Source organism: Dendropsophus ebraccatus, chromosome 5 (assembly GCF_027789765.1).
Source record: "Dendropsophus ebraccatus isolate aDenEbr1 chromosome 5, aDenEbr1.pat, whole genome shotgun sequence".
In the NCBI taxonomy this organism is placed as follows: Eukaryota; Metazoa; Chordata; class Amphibia; order Anura; family Hylidae; genus Dendropsophus; species Dendropsophus ebraccatus.
Genome location: NC_091458.1, coordinates 69,809,036 through 69,828,754, shown reverse-complemented (window position 1 = coordinate 69,828,754; position 19,719 = coordinate 69,809,036). Strand labels below are relative to the sequence as shown.

The window sequence follows — 19,719 nt, the reverse complement described above, 5'->3', positions numbered from 1 at the left end:
CCCTTGGCCCGCCCAGCCCCCTCTGCCCACCCTGCCCACCAAGCCCCCTCTGCCCACTATGTGTATTAAGAAAAAAATATATATATATATGCATGCATAGTAATGGCGCTTCTAACTGCGCATGCGTTGGAATCAGCCAGTCTCCTACAAGGTTATGAGTGCCATTACTATGCATTTATGAATATGCGTAGTGGGCTGGGCAGGCTGAGAGGGGTGCTCCGGGCCCCCGGGCAATGCCCACAGTGCTCCCAAGGCAGTGATGTACATATCTTCTTTTCTTAAAATACTCAAAAATGCCAGGATGCATGGAAAAAGGAATAACAACACTGCAAACGTCATGAGGTAAAGAGCTGCTGGGGGATATCGGCAGGTTCATTTACACAAACCTGCTGATAGTTCCCCTTTAAATCTGTGGACACTATGGGACTGATTTACAAGTAGTGTGTTTCTTCAAATTGATGTTTCTTTTACCAGTTCTTCTCTGCAGCCAGAATTAATAATCGTGAACTTTAATTCCGGCCATGGTTTTACAACAACAGACGTTGTTTGCACGTATAGGGAATATAAGTTAATTTGCACAATACCTGCAAGTTCGGGGAGTTACCGAGTATGTGTGTCCATCAGAATTTATTAGGTGGACGTGCACACTGCTTTACATGAGGCAGCGAGGCGAGTTCCTGAGCTTGTGTGTCCATCAGTACTTGTTAGGGGGTCATGTAGGCAAATATATTCAGGTTTTTTTTTATTTATTTTTTTAATAATAACTGCATGTAAATGGAAAAAAGAAAAAAAATAATAATCCATGTAATGAATATGATACTAAATGGTGGAAAAACCACTTTTGATTGGAAATTTGTGTTATTGTTAAACAATTAGTGACCACCAATGATGCAAATCAAGTGTATTTTAGGAACAATATGCATTTTTTTCTCCCTATTAACATGCAAAACTGACTATATAATATTATACATAATCTCTAGAAATCCTAATACAGCCCTCTTTTATGCTTAGCATGTACATAAAAAGTCAAGGGTTCTCTGACAGAATATGGAATTACCGGGGGCAGGTTACTGAGACCCTCTGACCCCAAAGGCTCTCCTCTCCACCTGGAAGAGATGCTCTAAGGTCAGGTGGTGTTTCTGTTTGAGTGAATCCAAGATAGAATGACAAAATAATAGCGCTCATCCTGAGGGTCAGAGTCTATGGAGGGTACCTGTACAATCTCTCAATCTGTTTTTGTAGCTTCCTGTGATTATTCTGTGCGTTCTGTTTTGAAGCTATTGCTCTTTACTGTCTATGTGTAATTATTGAAGATCCTAGTATAACCCTGGGATCCTTTCTGTCGCTAGTTTGTGTTGTGAGTCACCAGTAACTTAGAATTGATAATTGGTCTTTCATGACATGGACGTGGGCATCAGTATGTATCTGTGTCATGTTTGCTCTATAAGCTTATGACGTACACAAGCCATGTCCGTACACATCCAGTACCTGTCTTTATTACTACAGTGATTTAATACCCCGATCCCATTGAAAAAGTTGAGAAACTGCAATCTTTGATGCAATGAGGATCGCACACCATATGCCGTAATGCGCTGCCGACCACTTATGCTCAGGAGGCAGAAGAGAAATGCGCTCATTCCTTTTTGACAATTGTGTTTTTTTCTGTTTACTTTCCAGACAAGTATCAAAGAAGGATTATTACTGAAGCAAACCAGTTCATTTCAGAGATGGAAAAAACGCTATTTTAAGCTCCGGGGCAGAACTCTTTACTATGCCAAGGATTCAAAGGTAAGAGACATTGACGTTGAGTATTTTTTCCAATAAGCAGTGTTTATATGGTGAGAGCTCGGCTCTGCAATTCCATAGCTTTTTTTAATCAGCATGTCAGCTCTATATTATTTTTTATTACATAGTTAAAAATCTACTAACATGTATCACGACTGATTAATTCACCACCCCACAGAAAAATACTATATACTAAACATTGCAGTAACGCCTACTAAGGAGTTCGTAAATAATGTTAAAAAAAAAACTTACTACAATGCGGCATTCAGATCTTTCCACTTTTTCATATTTTTTATGTTGTGAAATTGTGCTAAAAGGAAAAAAAATTTTGGGGGGTTTCACTCATCAATCTTTGCTAAATACCCCATCATGACAATGTCTTGGATAATTTATTAAAAAGTAAAAAGTAAAATTTTCCTCGAACATAAGTACTAAGACCCTTTGCTGTGGGGTCTTCCATTTCTCTTGATCATCTCTGGGTTGTTTCTGCACCTTGATTAGAGTCACCTATGGTATATTCATTTAATTGGACGTGATTAGAAAAAATATGGCCATTTATATAAAGTCTCACTGCTGACAATACATATCAGTGCAAAAACCAAGCAATGAGGAGGAAAGGGCTACCCTTAGAACTCCCCAAACTAAGAAATTGAGGGTGAAGGGTCTTGGTATGAGAGGTGACCAAGAACCCAGTCTTTACTCTTGCTGGGTGCCAAAGATTCTGTTTACAGATGGGTGAAGCTTCCAGAAGGTCAACAATCACTGATGTACCCAATCAATCTAAGCCTTAAAGGGGTGCTCCAACTGAAGCAAAAAAATAAACCAGCCGCAGAAGAATATAGCATTCATTGCCTGTCTAACAAAGTTCTCAAAACTATCAAAAATCCATTTGTTTTGGGGATCTTTGTTCTGTATTTTGTGGTTTTACTTCCTGGTTGAGCAGTTGCTCAGTACTACAAGTTCCAGAATGCAATGCTTTCCCTCAGCTGTTAATCACAGTCCTCCATGCTGCCCATTCCCTGCCCAAAGCTGTTGCAGAACATCTAGGTTGTGTTCACACATTGCATTTTCATTGTGTTGCTTAATTGTTAAAGGGGTAGTGCGGCGCTAAACAATTATTCACAAAATAACACACATTACAAAGTTATACAACTTTGTAATGTATGTTATATATGTGAATGGCCCCCTTCCCTTTGTTTCCCCCCACTCACGCCAAACCCGGAAGTGTGATGCACTATACTCACCTGATTTGTGTCAACCCCGGTCCACCATCTTGGGACAATGATGTCATCTTCGGGTGGCCAGCCGAACCGCTCCATCCGACCCTTGTGCCAGCCCCCCTCTGCCGCGTCATCAGCTGCTCAGCCGCGATTGGCTGAGCATAACTGTGCTCAGCCAATTGCGGCTGAGCACAGTTATGACGCGGCAGAGGGGGCTGGCACGAGTGACAGATGGAGCGGTTTGGCCGGCCGCACAAAGATGACATCATTGTTCCAAGATGGCGTACGGGGGTCGACACGAATCAGGTGAGTATAATGCACCACACTTCCGGGTCTGGCGTGGGTGGGGGGAAACACTGGGAAGGGGGCCATTCACATACATGACATACATTACAAAGTTGTGTAACTTTGTAATGTGTGTTATTTTGAGAATAATTGTTTAGCACCGCACTACCCCTTTAAGAATAATTCTCTACCTGTAACACCACACAGCATGCTGTATTCTCTACCTGTAACACCACACAGCATGTTGTATTCTCTACCTGTAACACCACACAGCACACTCTATTCTCTTCCTGTAACACCACACAGCACGCTGTATTCTCTACCTGTAACACCACACAGCACGCTGTATTCTCTACCTATAACACCACACAGCACGCTGTATTCTCTATTTGTAACACCACACAGCACGCTGTATTCTCTACCTGTAACATCACACTGTATTCTCTACCTGTAACACTACACACCACACTGTATTCTCTACCTGTAACACCACACAGCACGCTGTATTCTCTACCTGTAACACCACACAGCACGCTGTATTCTCTACCTGTAACACCACACAGCACGCTGTATTCTCTACCTGTAACATCACACAGCACACTGTATTCTCTACCTGTAACATCACACTGTATTCTCTACCTGTAACACTACACACCACACTGTATTCTCTACCTATAACACTACACAGCACACTGTATTCTCTACCTGTAACACCACACAGCACGCTGTATTCTCTACCTGTAACACCACACAGCACGCTGTATTCTCTACCTGTAACACCACACAGCACGCTGTATTCTCTACCTGTAACACCACACAGCACGCTGTATTCTCTACCTGTAACACCACACAGCACGCTGTATTCTCTACCTGTAACACCACACAGCACGCTGTATTCTCTACCTGTAACACCACACAGCACGCTGTATTCTCTACCTGTAACACCACACAGCACGCTGTATTCTCTACCTGTAACAACACACAGCACGCTGTATTCTCTACCTGTAACACCACACAGCACGCTGTATTCTCTACCTGTAACACCACACAGCACACTGTATTCTCTACCTGTAACACCACACAGCATGCTGTATTCTCTACCTGCAACACCACACAGCACACTGTATTCTCTACCTGTAACAGCACACTGTACGCTGCAGTACTGCAATGCAACTCCAACCTGTGTGAACACATCCCTAATTTCACAATCTGTAAAGTTGCAGCAGCTGCTTCTTTCACTCTCCTGAGGAGTAGGCTGGTCAGAGATGGGGAATTAGGCTGCATTCACACGTTCAGTGGTTTTCCTGGTCCGGGATTGTGGTCTGCTAGCTACCTACGTGATCCGTGCAAAACAGTCCGTTTTGCATCCGTGTCCGTTTTTTTAACGGATCTGTTTTAAAGCATTTTAAATTACGTTGATAACATCACATCTGTGTTTTTCACGGCTGAACATGGATGTCACATTCATGTACATCCATGAAAAACACGAATCTCATTGATTTCTATGGAAAATCCTTTCCGTGCATCCATTTCGAGTAATGACATGTCCTATTTTTTGACAACACGGATCCGTGAAATCACTGAATGTCTGAATAGCTCAATAGAAAGCAGTGGGCTGTAAAATTGTCTGTGCGCAAGGATCTGTGAGCACGGACAAATTCAAGGAACTTGTGAATGCAGCCTTATTAAGGGGGGTGGGAGATCCAGCCGAGCATCCTGTGACATCAGAGGATGATGCATTATCACAGGAGAGAGAAGCTGAGGGTCAGAACAAGTTTTGTAGTCATTCCATTTTCATTTCCTGTCAGTGTTGAAGCACAGAAAATCTACCGAAGTGAGGAAAATTGGTAACAACTAGAGATGAGCGAACCGGGTTCGAGTCCATCCGAACCCGAATGTTCGGCATTTGATTAGCTGGGGCTGCTGAAATTGGCTAAAGCTCTAAGGTTGTCTGGAAAACATGGATACAGCCAATGACTATATCCATGTTTTCCACATAGCCTTAGGGCTTTATCCAAGTTCAGCAGCCCCCGCTCATCAAATGCCGAACGTTCGGGTTCGGATGGACTCGAGCATGCTCCAGGTTCGCTCATCTCTAGTAACAACATTATATTAAAAAGTTAAATATCTTGGGGTGATTGTTTAATTTAAATACAATTTTCTTATACTGGAGTGCCCTTTTAAAGGGAATCTGTCAACTGTAATTCATGTTCCAAACTACTGACACTGTTAGATAGCTGCTAGGTCAAGGAGATGCTTGGAATCTTTCTTAAATCTGTCTGTGTTTCCATATTATGTGTTTCCAGAGAATAAAAGCATTGTTTTGTGTTTCGGACACACAGACAGATATAAGAAAGATTTCAAGCATCTCCTTGACCTAACAGCTATCTAACAGTGTCAGGAATTTAGAACATGAATTACAGCTGACAGATTTCCTTTAATGGTGCGTTCACACCTACAGGATCTGCAGCAGATTTCATTTAAATAACCTAACACAGCATCAAATCTGCTGCAGATCTGCTGCAGAGCCTGTAGGTGTGAACGCACCCTAAGGGTGACTTTACACACACCGGATCTGCTGCGGATCCATGGCCAGTTCATCCCTATGAAAATACATGATCGCAGCGGCATTGACATCCCACTGTGAGTATGTATTATCATAGGGATGAACTGGCAATGTATCCACAGAGGATTTCGCTGCGGATCTGGTGTGTGTGAAGGCACCCATAAGGGGTACTCAACTAAATGAATGGATATATGAAAGCTACCTTGTATTGTCTCATACAAACTGCTATCCAGCCACCAGCAGTCTGAAATGTCAGTTGCCTCCGACATATCCCCTTTAACTAGTTGGCGACTCTGGTGCTGTCAACAGGGTATGGAGCAGGCTTAGGACTTAAACCCACCCCACACATGACATTTCCTGGCTGCTATAAGTAGCTGGAGGCCGCTGCTAATAGCTGTCACAAAATGAACGTCCGTAATGGCTGTTTAACCATTTAGATGCCGCTATCAAAACTGTAGACTTAAAGGGGTTATCCAACGCTACAAAAATATGACTACTTTTCCCCCTCTCTTGTCTCCAGTTCAGGTGTGGTTTGCAATTAAGCTCCATTTACTTCAATAAAACAGAGTTTGAAACCCCACCCAATCTGGAGACAAGAGAGGGAGAAAAGTGGGCATGGTTTTGTAGCGCTGGATAACCCCTTAAGTGATAGAATGATGAGTAAATGGATCAGTGTAGTTCATATGTACTGCATTGATCTTTATTAGCAATCAAGTTATTACGAATAGAAGTCTCCTAGTCGGACTACAAAAATGTATGGAAATAAAAAAAAATCTAAATAAATGCATCCCAGAGTAAAAGCTGTTATCCTCCACAATTTTCTCGTATTTCAAATAGGAAATTAAAGAAATAATAAAGAAATTAACATACCTGGTTTTGCTCCATATGAAATTGCCTGAATGATTGAATTATCACGCTCCTGATCTTGCAGGGTAAATGGCATAAGCGCAAAAAAGTACCAAAATCCCAAATTGCTGTTTTTTTTCCTGTCACGTCACAATAGAATAAAAATTGATCAAAAAGTCACATATATGTAAAAGTAGTAATGATAAAAACGACAGATAGTGGCTCCAAAAGGAGCTCTCATTCATAAATTTTTAAAAGTAATAAAATAAAAGGGTATTGGGTATTGTAATTGTACTGGCTTGAACAATATAGATAACATGTAAGATTTACTACAAGCTAAACTGCATTTTTTATGGAAAAATCAAAGAGTTTAAGCACAAAGTACAAGTGAGCCCACAAAAAATAAGCCTTCATCGCAAACTGTACATAGAAAAATAAAAGTATGGCTTCTCATAGGTAACAAAACTTAAGCCAAACCTAAAAATAAAAATAGTCTGTGCTCTTAAGGGGTTATGGCAGAGTAGCCAGAGAAAAGCCCCTCTTCAGTAAAATACACATGAAAGCCTGTTTGAAGTTTGTAGACAAGCACTTCCAGAACTCACTGTGCACAACATGATTCACTTGTCTGAGGAAACCTAAATTGAACTAATTGGCCTCAATTCTGAGCGTCATGTCTGCTCATTACCTGCCAAATACCATCCTTAAAATGGTGCATGTTGGTGGCAGCATCCTACTATGGAGATGTTTGCAGAGTCGGTATTAATGAAAACCTGATTCAGAGTACTCTGGCCCTCAGACTGGGCCAAATTTTCACCTGGCCACCCTAAGCACACAGCAAAGATGAGACAGGAGTGACTTGAACCAAATCAAATATCCCTGGAGAAACCTGAAGATGGCGCCACCGATGGTCTCCATCCAACCTCACAGAGCTTGATAGGATTTGCAGAGAAGAAGGGCAATAAAAATGGCAAACTTTGTGGCATCATTCCCAAGAAGCCTGGAGGCTGGAATCTCTTGTCAAACTAAGTACTGCGTAAAATTATTCAATATTTTAGTTTTTTATAGTCCAAGAGGGGGAACTTTAATTTTTTGTTTTTATTCTAGCATAAAGTCATATAAATAAATGTGAAAAAAGTGAAAGGGCCTGACGACTTTCTGAATGCATTGTGTTTGTCTGTGTGAGAGGTTAGGTAGATAGATATACAGAAAGAGGTCTCGCAGGACTCCGAAATAGCGTGGGTCAAAAGCTGTTTAGTTCAAATCAACTTTACATAAGTGCGATGCCTTAATGGCGTTTTTCTTAACCCCTTAACTACCGCGGGCGTATATTTACGCCCTGCGGTCGGTAAGGGAGTTCAGAGCGGGGCCGTGCTCTGAACCGCTGCGGTCCCGGGTGTGGCATGTAGCCCGGGGCCGCGGCTATTAGCCCGGGCCCGCTAATCAAGTAATCAGATGCAGCTGTCAAGTTGACAGCTGCATCCGATTACTTGCTGCAGCCGATCCCTGGTGTCTAGTGGCAAAGATCGCCCCCCCCCCCCCCCCCCCCCCCCCCCGGGATGTTTTCCCGGAGGAGCGATCTCAGTGTCTGTTACCTGCCAGGGTCTCAGCCAAAATGGTGCTGATCCCAGCTCTGCACTCGGATGCTTTCGGCTACAGTAGCCGAAAGCAAACGAGTGCCGATCTCATTGATCTATGCTGCATATCTACACAGCATAGATCCAAATTGAGAGATTTAGGGGGGCTTCTAGTATAAGTGTAAAAGTTAAAAAAAAAAAATAAAAAAAAAAGTTATGATGTCAATAAAAAGCCCTCTCCCCTAATAAAGGTCTGAATCACCCCCCTTTTCCCATGTAATAAATAAAAGTAAACAAATAAACATGTTTGCTATCGCCACGTGCGTAATCGCCCATACTATTAATCACATTCCTGTTCTCGCACGGTAAATCCCAAAGTGCAAAATTGCGCATTTTTGGTTGCATCAAATCCAGAAAAAGTGTAATAAAAAGGCATCAAAAAGTTGCATATGCGCAATCAAGGTACCGATAGAAAGTAAACATCATGGGGCAAAAAATGACACTTCATACAGCCCCATAGACCAAAGGATAAAAGTGTTATAAGCCTGGGAATAGAGCGATTTTAAAGGGGTAGTGCGGCGCTAAAAAATTATTCACAGAATAACACACATTACAAAGTTATACAACTTTGTAATGTATGTTATGTCTGTGAATCGACCCCTTCCTGTGTACCCGGAAGTGTGTGGTGCATTATACATTACCTGATCCGTGTCCAGGGCTTTCCGCCATTTTGTGCCAAACGTCATCTTCAGATGGACGGCCAAATCCCTGTTGCCGTCCCCCCTCCGCCACGTCACAACTGTGCTCAGCCGCGATTGGCTGAGCACAGTTATGCTCAGCCAATCGCGGCTGATGACGCTCGCTTCATAGTAGGTGGGGGCCGGCTGCAGTGAACAGTACGGCCCTCACCGTTAATGACAGGCTGCAGCGTGTCATTAACCCCTAAACGCCGCGTCGTTTAAGTGTGAGTGACAGGGGCAGTCCCCTGTCACTTACCGATCGGGACCTGATCGTTTTAATAGACCGCCAGAGGTGTCTCACCTTCCTCCGTGCGGTCCAACTGGCGCTCTGATGATTACGTCTGCCACAGGAAGCCTTAATTAGCAGAGCGCCTATCACACTGATCAATGCTATGCCTAAGGCATAGTAATGATCAGTGTGAATAATCTAAGTGTTGGATGTAAAAGTCCCCCAAAGGGACTTAAAATGTGTAAATAAAATAAAATAAAAATGTCTTTATAAGTACCCCAAAGCCCCTCCCCCAATACAAGTTGAAATCGCCCCCCTTTCCCATTATCTAAATAAAGCATATAAAAATAAATGAACATATAATATACCGTAGCGTGTGCAATTGTCCGATCTATTAAAATATAACAAACGTCATCACTAACAGCGACCTGCGTTGAGGAAAAGAGGGAAAAAAAGCGCCAGGACTTTTTGCTACATTATATATAAAAAAATGAATAAAAAGTGATCAAAACATCCAATCTTCACAAATATGGTATTAATAAAAACTAGAGATCATGGCGGAAAAAAATGACACCCCATACAGCCCCGTAGGTGAAAAAATTAAACTGTTATAAGCGTCACAATAGGCCCATTTTATTAATAATTAATTGAAGAAAAAAAAAAGGATTTCATTAATAAAAAAGTATTTAACATAAGAGAATCTGTGTAAACCTGCATATGGTTGTGTTCGCACTGACCTATAGTGCATTACGTAGACACAGGAACCCCCCAAAAGTTACCATATTGCATTCTATTTTTACAATTACACCGATTTATATCTTCATAAATGATATATTTGGGATTCCATCATACATGTTATGGTTGAATTAAAGATGCCATTACAAAGTACAACTATTCCTGTAATAAACAAGCCGTTACATGGCCCTGTAGATAGAAAACTGAAAGTGCTAGAGCTCTTAGAAGGGGAGTAGGAAAAAACAAAAACACAAAAATGAAAATTTGCGCGGTCCACTGGGTCATTTTGGGGGTTAAAGAGTACCTCTCGTTTTGTTGCAACAGCAGGATACAAGTACAAACTCTTGGCATTCTGTATTCTGCTGCTGAAGTGAGTGGTATACTGAATTGCCAGAAGTCTCATGGGCTTGCATTACAATATCAGAATTCCGGCAATTCCCTATACTGCTTGCTGTAGGAGCAGACTACAGGGTGGCTGGGAGTTTGACCTTGTATCCCACCACTGCAATAAAACAAAAGATTCTCATTTATTTATTTTTTTCCCTTCTTTAGTTTATATTCAATTTGTATTGAATGTTACATAGTATTGGATTTTTAGTGCAGATACAGTAGGATACCTAACTAATAATCCCGTATCCAGTCTTTTTGTGGAGCAAGACAAAGCACATTAAAAGCAGTAGTTTTGTGAAGGAAATCTGTGTCAGCTGTATAGCGTAGACACACACAAACCTTGTGTACATGGAAAACAAACAGCGAAGTCGGTAAAAATAACAGTGTGACGTGATGCCTTCCTTTAAGCTGTGTTTGCGCTGCCCCAGTTTGATAGGATTTTGCCTCTAGATCGCTGTGGATAGGAATATGCTCGGAGCATTCCAGTTCAGAGTAGTCCCAGCTCTGGGAGGCTTGGAGAAGCCGCACATTTTTCAGGATTTCTTATTTTAGTATCTTTTTATGCAACTCCTATGGGAAATGGTATTTTGGCAGCACAATTACAGATTACCACACACAGTACAGGGACATAGTGTTTTTTATTTGAGGCAGAAACCCACACTATTTTTATTCTCGCTGTTTGACGTCAAAGAGCACTGTAGAGCTGAATTTCAGTTTCACAGTTTTCAGCATTAAACCAAATAAGGCAGTTTAACCAGTCTGTTACAGTGTGTCTATACAGAGGGGCTAATCCCGAAAAATGTAAATGATGAGCTTTACAGGCCTCCCTTCTCAGGGCCACGGCTTCTTACCTTACAGTTTTATGCTCTTGAGGTTTATTTGCTTTGATGGTGGTTTGCTTAGTGTTACTAGGTGTGTTAGTACTGGAAACTCCGTCTACTGACCGCCTCCGTCTCCCGATGGGAGGACATTTATATTTCATATCTATTCATATTTCCAGAAACTGTAATTTATTGTAATCTATATTAATCTCATTTCAGTCGGCATTCATTGTAATTGGCTTCATTTCTTTTAGACTAAAATTTATTGTAAGATTTTGTGTAATCAATGTTTATTATTTTCAATGGAAGACCAAAAACAAAACACAAAACAGTACATATAGGGGGTCCATAATACACATGTAGGACCAGAAACATAACACAAAGGAGAACACATAACACAGCATAATCAAAAATCCACTGCGAACTGCAAATGAGATGGAGAGGGCCCTTTTAGAAGCCCCTGGTGAGAGGACATGTCATTAAGCCTGGAGGCGGGCGCAACCTGCTGAGTCAACAGGGGGCCCAAGAGTCTGGGACCCCAAAGTGTTCCCACCGACTGGCACAATGGCATGGAACAAACGCTCCCCAAGACCATTAATGGTTTGATAATCAAAAGTCTCACCGGGCCCAAAGAGCCACTATCAATGTAAGAAAACATGCGGCGGAACAATCAGTACCTTAACATTCAAGAAACGGAAAACCTCAGGTAGAGGGTAAAAAAAGAAAAAAAAAAAAGAGAAAAGCAAGGAAGGCAGAAAAACAGACAGACAGGGGATGGGGCACAACAAGAGGGAAACGGAGGGGGAGGGGGAGAGGAGGGGAAAAACTACCCTGACCATGGGGGCCACCCCCCTATAGGGGTAAGAAAGGACATCGTGGATCCAAGAAACTCATCGAGTCACCCCCCCGTCAAACAACGTTTGGAAGGCAGGAGTACCTTTAAAGAGCAACCAAGGCATCCAGACCATCCTATATCTCTTAGTAGACCCCATAGCCTCAGCTGAGAGCTCCTCCATGCGGTGTAGGTGCGACATTTCGGCCTGCCACTCCGCCATAGTGGGGATCTGCGTAGAGCGCCAGTGACGGGGAATAACCGTCCTAGCCGCAGACAGACAGAAACGCAAAATACTCTTCTTCTGTCGGCCTATAGCGCCAGGGAGAATAGATAAAAGCGCTACCTGGGGAGTCTTGGGCGCCGTCCGCCCTGAGATTAACTGATAGGTGTCAAAAACACCCGACCAGAACGGAGTCAGCTTGTCGCACCCCCACCACATGTGGAGCATGGTGCCCCTTTCACTATTACACCGCCAGCAGACATCAGATACCGACGGGAACATAGAGTGCACCTTCGTCGGGACCCGATACCATCGGGACAGTACCTTATAGTTTCGTTCCTGTGCAGAGCAGGCCGTGGACAATTTGTGGGTGAAAATGTGTGCTTTCTGTCTATCCTCTGGTGAGATCGTAGCAGCTAGGTCTCTCTCCCAAGCAGACCAGAACCCGGGGGGGTCTTCCACCCCATCTTGCTGAAGAAGGCGATATATCACAGAGATACAGTGCTCAGGAGGAGAGTCCAAAAGAAATAGGGATTCAAAGGAGGTAGGGGTAGACATCAGAGAGCTGCGGCCCCCACGAGGGCTAAGGTAGGAGCTGAGCTGTGAGTATTCGAGCCAAGAGAGCATGGTGGAGCCAGCGCGCATCTGCAGATCCTCAAGGGAGGGAAGGGGTTTGTCGCCCAACACAGTCTGAAAGCAGGGATTATCCTGGGCCTGCCAAAGCAAAAGCGTGTCTTTCCCACACGCTGGAGGGAAGTCAGGGTTATGGAAGATTGGGGTGAGTGGGCTATAAGGTCTGGAAAGTACGTTACCTCGCACTAGGCGACGCCACAGTTGCAAAGCAACTCTGGGTAAGGGGAAGTCCAATGAGAAAGAAGGAGCGACCGTCAAGGGGAGCCAGGGAACATTAGATATAGGGTATTGTGTCTCCATTTGTTCAAGCCTAACCCAGTGTTTTAAGCTGGCGCCATACCGCCAATCTAATAGGCGCATGAGAATGGATGCCCGATGGTACAGGCGCAGATCGGGTAAGCCCGTGCCCCCATCCAACTTATGTCGGGAAAGCGTGGAGTATTTAATCCTAGGGCGGGAACTATTCCAAATGAATTTCAGAAATGCTGTACGCAGCCTGCGGAAAAAAATGGGGGGGGGCATGATAGGGGTAGTCTGAAAGAGATATAGGAACCGGGGGAGGATGTCCATTTTTATAACATTAATGCGGCCGAACCAGGACAGAGATTTCTTATTATATGCCTGGAGGTCTTTCAGTGTGCGATCCAAGAGGGGTTGGTAGTTCAGGGAATATAGGCGGGTGAGGTCGGCAGAGACATTTATCCCAAGATATGTGAGGTGATCTCGTTGCCATCTAAAAGGGAAATTATGGGCAATGGAGGCGGCATCGTCAGTGGGAAGAGAGATGTTAAGCACTTCAGATTTCGTGTAATTCACCTTAAAGTTAGATACCCGGCCAAAACGCTGAAATTCAGATATAATAGATGGGAAAGAGATGTGGGGTTGTGTAACGTACAGGAGAAGATCATCCGCGTACAGAGCGGCCTTATATTCCGTCCCCTGCAACGACAGGCCATGAATATTAGGGTTGTCTCGTATGGCTGTCGCTAGATGCTCCATTACCAGGACATACAGAAGGGGAGAAAGGGGGCACCCCTGCCGCGTGCCATTGGAAATGGGAATGGGGTCTGACAGCGCCCCGTTGACCCGCACCCTCGCCGTGGGACCAGTATATAACGACAATATTCTGCTGAGGAAGCGAGGACCAACACCAACCTGCCGCAGAGCAGCCTGGAGAAAACCCCAGTCGACACGATCAAAGGCCTTCTCCGCATCAACCGAAAGAAGGCAAAACGGTAGTGCGCGAGCCTTGGCCCCAGATATGAGAGTCAGAGTTTTGTTGGTGTTGTCCCTCGCCTCCCGCCCCTGTACAAACCCAACCTGGTCTAAGTGCGTGATCCCAGGAAGGAGCGGCGTCAGACGGGTGGCAAGTATTTTGGAGAACAATTTAATATCCACATTAATAAGGGAAATGAGCCTATAGTTGGCAACCTGAGTATGGTCTTTGCCCGGTTTAGGCAAGACACTAATGTGTGCCTCCAAAGATTGGGGCACCCAGCAAGAGCCATCCGAGACAGAGTTAAACACCTTCACCATAAAGGGGGAGAGAAGGCCGCTAAAGGATTTGTAGAAAGAAGGGGTGAACCCATCAGGACCCGGGCATTTACCGGCTGGGGTGTGTTTAATGGTGAACCTAATTTCTTGTTCAGAAATATCATCCTCCAACATCTCAACATCCTCCGTGCTCAGCGTAGGCAGGGCTGTGTCAGAAATGTATTCCTGGACGTCAGAGGAGGCCGAGGTGTTAGATGTGTCATTGGGGTGGATGTTATAGAGCTGGGAGTAATAGGTACGGAAAACATTCAGGATATCAGCGGGGTTTTGTGAGTCTGTACCATCGGGCTGTGTTATGCGCGGGATATATGCTCGCCCCTGCCGGGGGTGGATGAGACGGGCCAAAGGACGTCCGCACTTATCAGAATGGTCATAAAGGAAGCGACGATATTGCAAGCGTTGAGAGGTATAGGTCTGATCAAGCAGCGTTCTCAAGTCATCTTTCAATCTGACCAATTCCGCATAAGTAACGGAAGCGAGTGTACGTTTATGCGCGGTTTCTAGTATGTGGATGCGGTTCAGGAGGGACGTGATTTTAGAGGCCTTGTCACGCTTAAGGCGCGCGCCATGCTTTATAAAGGTGCCCCGAAGGACGCATTTCATGGCCTCCCACTGCGTGGGTAATGGGGTGGGGTCTGAGGCGTGGGTGTGGATAAAAGAAGTAATCGTCTTCTCAATATCAGCCACACACGCCACATCCTTCAGAAGATGGTCGTTAAGCTTCCATGACCAGGAGGGGTTAAGGTGGTTGGGAAGAGAAATAGAGAGATAAATAGGGGCATGATCGGAGAACAATATGTCGCCCACAGAGGCGGACGGCTGCCACGTAAGGGCGTATTGGCTGATCAGGAAATAATCAATGCGACTATAGGACGTGTGGGAGGGGGAATAGTATGTGTAATCTCTACCCTGAGGATGCAATGCGCGCCAGACATCCACCAGCTGGAGCCCATGCAGATCGCGCTTAAGCGCGCGTAGCCGTCGTGGGGGGACAGCGCTCCTACCTGCCGATGTGTCCATAATCGGATCCAAGGGAAGGTTGAAGTCTCCTCCAATGAGCAGAATCCCCTCTGTAAATTGAGAAAGAGTAGTCAAAAAAGAGCGACATGCAACAGTCTGATTCTGATTAGGAGAGTACCAGTTAGCAATGGTGTATGTAATAGAGCCTATTTTCAATTTTAGGATCAGGAATCTACCCTTCTCGTCTATGCAGGAGTCCAAGACGGTACCCGGTAGAGACTTATGAAGTGCAACAGAGACCCCCCTGGCCCTAGCATCTGGGTTCGGACTATGGTACCACCGGGTATAATACTTATCTCTAATGTTAGGGACGTGTTGACTCTTAAAGTGTGTTTCCTGTAACAACACTACCTGAATTTTCTTCTTGTGCATGTGATACAGAATTTGCGACCGTTTCTGGGGTACATTAAAACCACGGACATTCAGCGAACAGATGTTTAGGGTCGACATCCCTGGTCAGGGTAAGAGGACAGTACAGACTGGGAAGGATAAAACGATAGGGAAAGGGGGCTGAGAGGGGATGGGGAGTAGAAAAAGTAGACAAAAGAGGAGGGAAAGAGATAGAAGAGAACAAGTGGAAAAACCCAAGTAAAGAAAAGGGTAGGCTCCACAGAGGGGGAAGGTAGAGTGGGACCAAACTACTCGTGTACCCAGAGGGCACGGATCCCGGTGAGAGCGAGACTAACCAGGCAGGAGTGCTCCCCCCAGTCCCCCCCCAAGCCCATTGTAACAACATGGGTGAACGACCAACAGAACGTGAACTGAACATGCGGATCCCACCCCCGTGCAGCAGAAAAGACAGACATACCCCCCAGCAGTGAACAGAGACAGTATGTTAACATTGTAGTGGAGGCGTCCCTCTTGTCCAAATACCGCACCCCCCCATCAAGTACACTCCCAGTATGTTGTAACAGTATTCAAGCCATTCTGACCACAGGTGCACCAGAAGGCGTATCTCTACGGCAGAGCGCAGGGAGGGTCGGCATTTGGACAAAGGGACACCATCCCAGCAAGAAAAAAAATAACCAATACCAGAAATGCAATAAAGTCCAACTGAAAAACCAGCTAGGGGTTTAGCATACAAGGGGCGGTATCAGGGAAGCCTACGGCTCACACGAAGACTCCTAGGCTGAGGGTGGACTATTCCTCAGCGGGGTGGCAGGATCCCGCTGCTGTTGCGGGCGATCGGCCCGTCTGTTGCCACCTCTCCGTCTTCTCGAGGACCGCTGCGGCCGTGGTGGTGGAACAACCGGAGGGCCTGAAGGAAGTTCCGGCCAATCTGCTAGGGTGACCTCCGGTAGATCAAGGGCCTCACGAAATAGAAACAAATCTCTGGGGTGACTCAACGATAAGACCCGACCATCCCTTCGCACCTGGAGACGAAACGGGAACCCCCAAGAGTATGCAATATTGCGGCTGCGGAGCAATTCCAGCAGGGGACGAAGTGCTCTGCGCTTTTGGAGGGTCAGACGGGATAGGTCAGGAAGAATTTGTATATTCCGGCCTTCGTACCGGATAGGACCGGCATCTCGCAGCTTAGACAAAATAGCCTCTTTCTGCTGGTACCGGTGTACCCTACAAATGACATCCCTAGGGTTGTCCGGATCAGAGGAACGTGGCCCCAGGGATCTATGAGCTCTGTCCAATTCCAGTCTGGCATCCGGCGGGGCACTCAGAACAAAGTTAAAGAGAGATTGTAAGGTAGAGTCCAGTTCCCGTGTCTCCACTGACTCAGGCAGTCCTCGGATTCGTAAATTGTTCCGGCGACCTCTATTCTCAATATCGTCTAGCGCGTCAGAGAGGTATTGTAATTGATAAGAATGTTCGGAGAGAAGGTGATCATGGTCAGTGACTCTATTGGATATGGTGTCAGTCACATTGGTATTAGATGCCACTTGTTGCTCTAGATGCTGGACCTCTGCCCGCAGAGTAGAAATATCGGCCCTGCAAGACGTCTCAAGGCGAGTGACATATTCCTCCATGTCACTTTTGGTTGGTATGGTGTGCAGGTGGGCACGGAGATCCCTCAATTCCTTTAGGACATCCAAAAAGGATAGCTCCATCTGAGAGGAGCCGGCTCGTCTGTCCCCCAACACGAGCGCCTGAGCGGATGAGGGAAGTGGGATCAAGGGTGAGGCAGGGAGAGATGGGCCTCTCTCACCCATCTCCACGTCCATCAAAAGGACCTGGTCCTCCCGGTCGCAAAAGAGCTCCTGGCTGCATTCAGGAGGGGGCGACAGGATACTTTCCTCAGAGGAGGACGGGAGCAATGGGGCAGGGGAGTCCATGGCCTGGGACCCCAGGGAAAACAACCCGGCCGAGACATGGGAGGCGAGGGGGACAACAAGTTCATCATGTGATGTAGAGGTCCCCAGTACTGCAGGGAGGGTGACGCTCAAGGCCCCGTTACCTTCCTCCACGTGGCCATCAGTGGAGATCACAGAGTCCTGGCTGTGGAGCAGGGCGCCCTCACTCTCGGCTGCGTGAATCTGGGCCTTCACCACGCCGGCATATGACATGGCGGCGGCTGGCAGCGTTGCAGGCCTGGGTGAAGGGCCCGCATCCTCGTCGGATGCCCAGCATACATCCTCCTCAGGAGCGACCACCCGCCGCGTCCGGAGAGGGGAGGTGGATGCCGCATCCGCGGACCGTGCGGCAGGAAGAACCGGGCCTCCAGAGGAGCGCGCGGGCAAGATGGCGGCCGCGCCACGTGGAGAGGAGGCAGAAGGGGCAGCGTCTCCTACCGGAGCGGATCTTGTTCGCTGTGCTGCACCAAGTCTCGTGGCGGGTGGACCGGAGGTCCCGGAGAGGATCTGCGAGCTCCGGGAATCGGGGAGTATCACCGCGGCAGCGGCCAACTGGTCAGTGTGGACGGGCAGCGGCGCCATTCCTGCAGACTGCAGCTGCGGAGGCTGTGAGGAGAAGAAGCTGCTAATGTCCCGGTTGGCGGGCGCAGGGCCCGTAGAGGGGGTCTTCTTAGTGTTCTGCTTTCCCCTCATCACTGCAGCAGCCGGGTGGTCGTTCCGTCGGGCTGAAATATCGGGCATAAGAGGAGACCGGGCAGGAGCTCAGAGCGCACACGTCCTTACTCCTCCATAGCCAGGCCCCGCCCCCCTTATTGTAAGATTTTAATGAGAATGTGCCTTTTTTTTTTTTTTGCCTGCAGACGCTACTACCCTCTTGGGAGTTTATGTGGTAGTTCATTGGCAAACCTGCATGAGAATTATTTAAAATTAAAAGGAAAAAAAAATCTGTCAATCTAGGCATTATTATGAAAACTGCCCAGATTGCCCAATTCCATCCTTAGGGTCCATTTACACAGAAAGATTATCTGATAGATTATCCGCCAAAGATTTAAAGCGACTCTCCTCATTATTAGGAATGATCCAGGAACATTTACTGCTGTTTGAGCTTTGCACAGGTGTATTAACGATCCGGCCCATGTGTCGGGCTGCCACAGGTGGGGAATAGGAAGCAATCTGCCTGGAGTATTCCTAATGATGAGGAGGGTGGGGAGGAAGGACAGAGAGGTTGTGCCAGCCTAATGCATATACAAATGTAAGGCCCGGCCGTTAGACACAGCGCTGCCGGATTAAAAGTTGTTTTTATGACAATCACTGCATCACCTGCCGAACAGACCCCAGGACAGATCTTGGATTAAAAGCAGCTATCTGAGGGTACAAGTGGTTTAAGGGTACGGAGTCGCTTTAAAGCCAAAGCCAGGAGTGGATTTGAAGGGGAGAAATTTTAGGCTTTCCTTTGTGACCTGATCTCTGCTTCTGGCTTTGGCTTCAAATCTTTGGCAGATAATCTGTCAGATAATCTTTCTGTGTAAATGGACCCTTAGCCGACCAAATGTAGTCACCAGCTGACTTTGTTTGATGGGCATCTTGATATATATCACATTCCTTCTATGATGACATGCCGACATATAACCACAATGCACAGCAATAATGCTGTGTGAACCTACCCTTCGTTTGTTATGGTTCGTTTACACAGAGAGGTTTATCTGACAGATTGATTATTGTACGTATATATTATATGGTCTGGTCAGGAACCACTCACTTAACACTGGCGTGTGTGTTAACTCGGAATGCAGCCAATTACCACCTCTTTGGCTAATATCAGCTCAACAGTTCAGTGTATCCCTGTGTTGTAATGACACTTTCTCTTGTTAGTGTACAATATATGAAAAAGTCCACTCACATTTAGTAGTCGTCACTTCGACTTTTTTTATTTGAACGCTGTAGTTAAGTTCGGCTGCGT

At 45.8% G+C, this 19,719-nt stretch overlaps 1 protein-coding gene across 7 annotated transcripts in view; it reads left to right on the top strand.

Annotated features, from left to right (window-relative positions):
* Positions 1 to 19,719, top strand: part of DGKH (diacylglycerol kinase eta) — a 206,233-nt gene that overhangs the window by 93,520 nt on the left and 92,994 nt on the right. For all 7 annotated transcript variants that reach the window (XM_069970557.1, XM_069970558.1, XM_069970556.1 and 4 more), the window contains one exon: positions 1,678 to 1,788. In XM_069970557.1, coding sequence (XP_069826658.1) covers positions 1,678 to 1,788 — 111 coding nt within the window. The remainder of the gene's footprint in view (positions 1 to 1,677; positions 1,789 to 19,719) is intronic.